The 3,420-nt window shown below is 39.0% G+C and overlaps 1 protein-coding gene across 1 annotated transcript; it reads left to right on the top strand.

The window, feature by feature from the left end:
• Positions 1 to 365: 365 nt before the first annotated feature.
• socs1a (suppressor of cytokine signaling 1a) lies at positions 366 to 2,220 on the top strand. The gene is made up of 2 exons (XM_073833227.1): positions 366 to 528; positions 1,260 to 2,220. Exon 2 carries the CDS (start codon positions 1,334 to 1,336, stop codon positions 1,937 to 1,939), a length of 606 nt encoding a protein of 201 aa, XP_073689328.1. The 5' UTR covers positions 366 to 528; positions 1,260 to 1,333; the 3' UTR covers positions 1,940 to 2,220.
• The last annotated feature ends 1,200 nt before the right edge of the window (positions 2,221 to 3,420 follow it).

Genomic DNA, 3,420 nt, shown 5'->3' with positions numbered 1-3,420 from the left:
CACACACACACACACCCCCCTACTCATATTGATATCTCTTAATCAGACTAGAAACGCACATGGAGGGTATTCCTGTGTGCCCCTTAACCGTAGCCGACCATAAATATTGCTCATTCAGATAAACTGCTATTTTCTTGGTATTTCTTTTGATGCAAATGAAACTTTATTTGGAAATGCATAAATGTTTAAAAGAGAAGTGAAACAACAAACGCTTTACTATGCTCAAGTTTAGCTCCTCCTCCCGAACCTGAGTTGTTTCAGAGAAACCCTGAAAGTGAAAGGATTCCGAGAATAGGCGGAGCTGTTCGACTATATGAAGTAGTTTCAAAGCGCCTGTCAGTTCATTCTGACATTAGAACAAGCAGAAAGCAAGCGCACCGAGTTTCTGTCGTGCGCTGAGGAAGTCTCTATCGCGATATAACGGTGGAATAAATCAATGGGAGTTCAAAAAAACCTGATTTTGGAAGCGGCGACGAGAGTTTGTCAAAGTTGTACTGACTGCTTTTGTAGTTCACGTTCGCTAAAACGGTAAGGTTCTAGTTTTACACAGCTTAACGGAGTGTTTTTGATTTTAGTTGTTTAAATGTGTGCCGAGAGCTTATTTTGAGCACGCTTTGTTTTGTTTATTTGTGACCCTGGACCACAAAACCAGTCATAAGGTTTAATATGTTTTTGGAAATTGAGGTTTATTCTTTCCATTGAAGTATGGTTTGTTAGGATAGGACAATATTTGGCCGAGATACAATTATTTGAAAATCTGGAATCTAAAGAAAATCGCCTTTAAAGTTATCCAAATTAAGTTTTAAGCAATGCACATTACTAATAAAAAATGTAAACAATATATCCAATAATTCATTAATGCATAATTTTTTTTACCCATACAATGTATTTTTGGCTATTGCTAGTTACTTAAGACTGGTTTTGTGGTCCAGGGTCACATTTACGTTATAATGTAACGCTTATAATAAGACTTTTAAAATATGTTGTATACTGTAGCACGTTAAATAGGCTGTAAAATAAACTTCTATACATATTCTTTGAAATAAAAGTTTTATAAGACTAACTTTAACACTAAATGCCTTCATGATGAAGTCAACAGGAATAGTCATTTTTACAAATAAATCGAAATGTGCGAATCCCGATTGCGTCACTATTTATATGTTGCCATGAAACAAGCGAGTTTATTGCATCCTGTGTGATTTTCAGTTACACCATGTGAGGCGACTGACTAACGGTGTTCTTTACTTGCTCTTCAACAGACAGATGAGTCTCATCTAGATGACCTTCCTATGGTACGGTATGGAAGACCACACCAGTTGGTCTTTCCTGTAGGATGGTGGCGCACAGTTCAGTGGAAGGGAATCAAGGCACAGAAGAACCTGAAGCGAGGACAGAAGCCTCCCCAGAGGTCTCCCAATCCCAAAGGGCTAGGCCCAGTCAACTACCAACGGCTTTCCAGACACATTTCAAGCCCTTCAACTATGCCAGAGACTTCAAGACCATCGCAAAGACCACCTCGATGCTAGAGGAGAGTGGCTTCTATTGGGGTCCCATGACTGTGGAGGAAGCGCATCAGAAGTTGAAGAAAGAGCCGGTAGGAACCTTTCTGATCCGGGACAGTCGTCAGAGTGACGTGTTCTACACGCTGAGTTACAAAGCGCAGAACGGTCCCATCAGCGTCCGGATTAACTTCAAGAATTCCAAATTCAGTCTGACTGGCAGCAAGCAAACTTTTGACTGTCTTTTCAAACTGCTGGAGCACTACATCAGTTCCCCGAAGAAGGGTCTCACCAGGCCCTTAAGGAAAGAACCAGTGCAGTCCCTGCAGCAGCTCTGCCGCACACGGATTATCCAAACATGCGGCGGAAAAGACATCGACTGCATCCCTGTGCATCCAATCCTCAAAGACTTCCTCCATGCCTTCCCTCATCCGCTCTGAAGACCAGACTCATTGCATTAAAGCGCTGCTGGAATATTCTGGAGATACTTGATGGACTCCTCATGGTCCTGCTCTGTTTTAGGATGCAGGATTCATACTGTAGCACATTCTGGAATACCAGTCTTGAACACTGCACAATGAATGTTTACATTGTCTGTGAATGTTTACACTATTTGGGAACATTGTGTTCCTTTGATTATATTTCTGCTATGCAGAAAGGTCTATTTCAAGATAATACTTTTTATAAAAATAATAAATATATATTTGTAAACAACTTAAAACTTCTCAATTTCTACTTTATTGGTTGGGGGATTCATGCATTTGGAGTTTTTTTTTTAATATGAAAGAAAACATCTGCTTGAGTTATCAAACAACAATTTCATTGAAAGGCTTAGTGAACACAAAAGAATGGCTACAAAATTAATCATTTTTAAATTAAATTTAAGAAATTTAAATATTTATTTTCTCTTAATGTTGTTATTAGTTTTATTGATTTAATTAAACAAATAAGTTAAATAAAGGCCGTTTCAAATTATATAAATGCTAAAAATAGACCACAGGCGAGAAGTTTCCCATAAATTGAGCCTCACCCTTGTCTAACAAGATTCAAGATTAATATCTCAGTTTAATCTGTGCCAATGAAACTCAGCTTTTTCTTAGAATCTGACAGGTCATGTTCAAGCAATGGTGTATTTTACTAGATTACGGTCTACCAGTGTACCTGGATTCCTGAAATGACAAAGTCAGGGACTTATAGGAAGTTCATGCCAGACGTTCTGTACTGAGCTAGGCTGATTAATCTAGGTAGTAGCGTGGTTGAGAGGCGGAGCTGTGGTGACCGTAAACTGCTTATGGCTCAGACAGACATTTACAAGAAATGAAGGGTTGTGAGGACTGATGGAGTGTGACGGGGAGGAGCCTGTGATCTCTAGAGACGCACATAGACGTATCAATAAAACTCTGCGACACATCTGACAGGCTTACGCAGAAAAATGACTAAGAACAAAACAATACTCGGCATCGGGGGTTCATGTAAACTTCAGATCGCTGCTTAGAATTCCAGTCGAGGCTGAAGGAAGTGCCAGTCTGCATAGTCATCAGATAAGACTATGACAAGATGTTAAAACGTTGTATCAGACTTAATTCGAAATGATTTCTCTTTAACAAAAAAGTGAAAATGAGCTGTTTTTTGACTTGGCGTAGAGATTCGTATCAATCCTTAGCAAAACATGTCAAAGGTCTAAAAGCATAAACGCTTTATTACAAGTAAGCTTATCTCTGAGAAGGGAGAAAAAAACCTTCCTGATTCTAATGAATTCTTGTTATCATACTGTGGAAGTGAGGTCGCCTGTTTGGCTAATTTATCAAGGGATTTCCCTTTACCTCTTTCGACACAGATTAACGATTAACTACATTTAATTCACATGCGAATTTGATACAAATAGAAAAGAGTTTGCTCAAAGAAGCCTCGTTTGAGGCTG

The sequence above is a fragment of the Garra rufa genome, chromosome 1 (genome assembly GCF_049309525.1).
Source record: "Garra rufa chromosome 1, GarRuf1.0, whole genome shotgun sequence".
NCBI classification, from domain to species: domain Eukaryota; kingdom Metazoa; phylum Chordata; class Actinopteri; order Cypriniformes; family Cyprinidae; genus Garra; species Garra rufa.
This window is presented reverse-complemented; position numbering and strand designations above follow the sequence as displayed.

Bases quoted from the DNA above. Each gene is read 5' to 3' on its own strand.
- socs1a (XM_073833227.1), top strand. From the start codon at position 1,334: ATGGTGGCGCACAGTTCAGTGGAAGGGAATCAAGGCACAGAAGAACCT.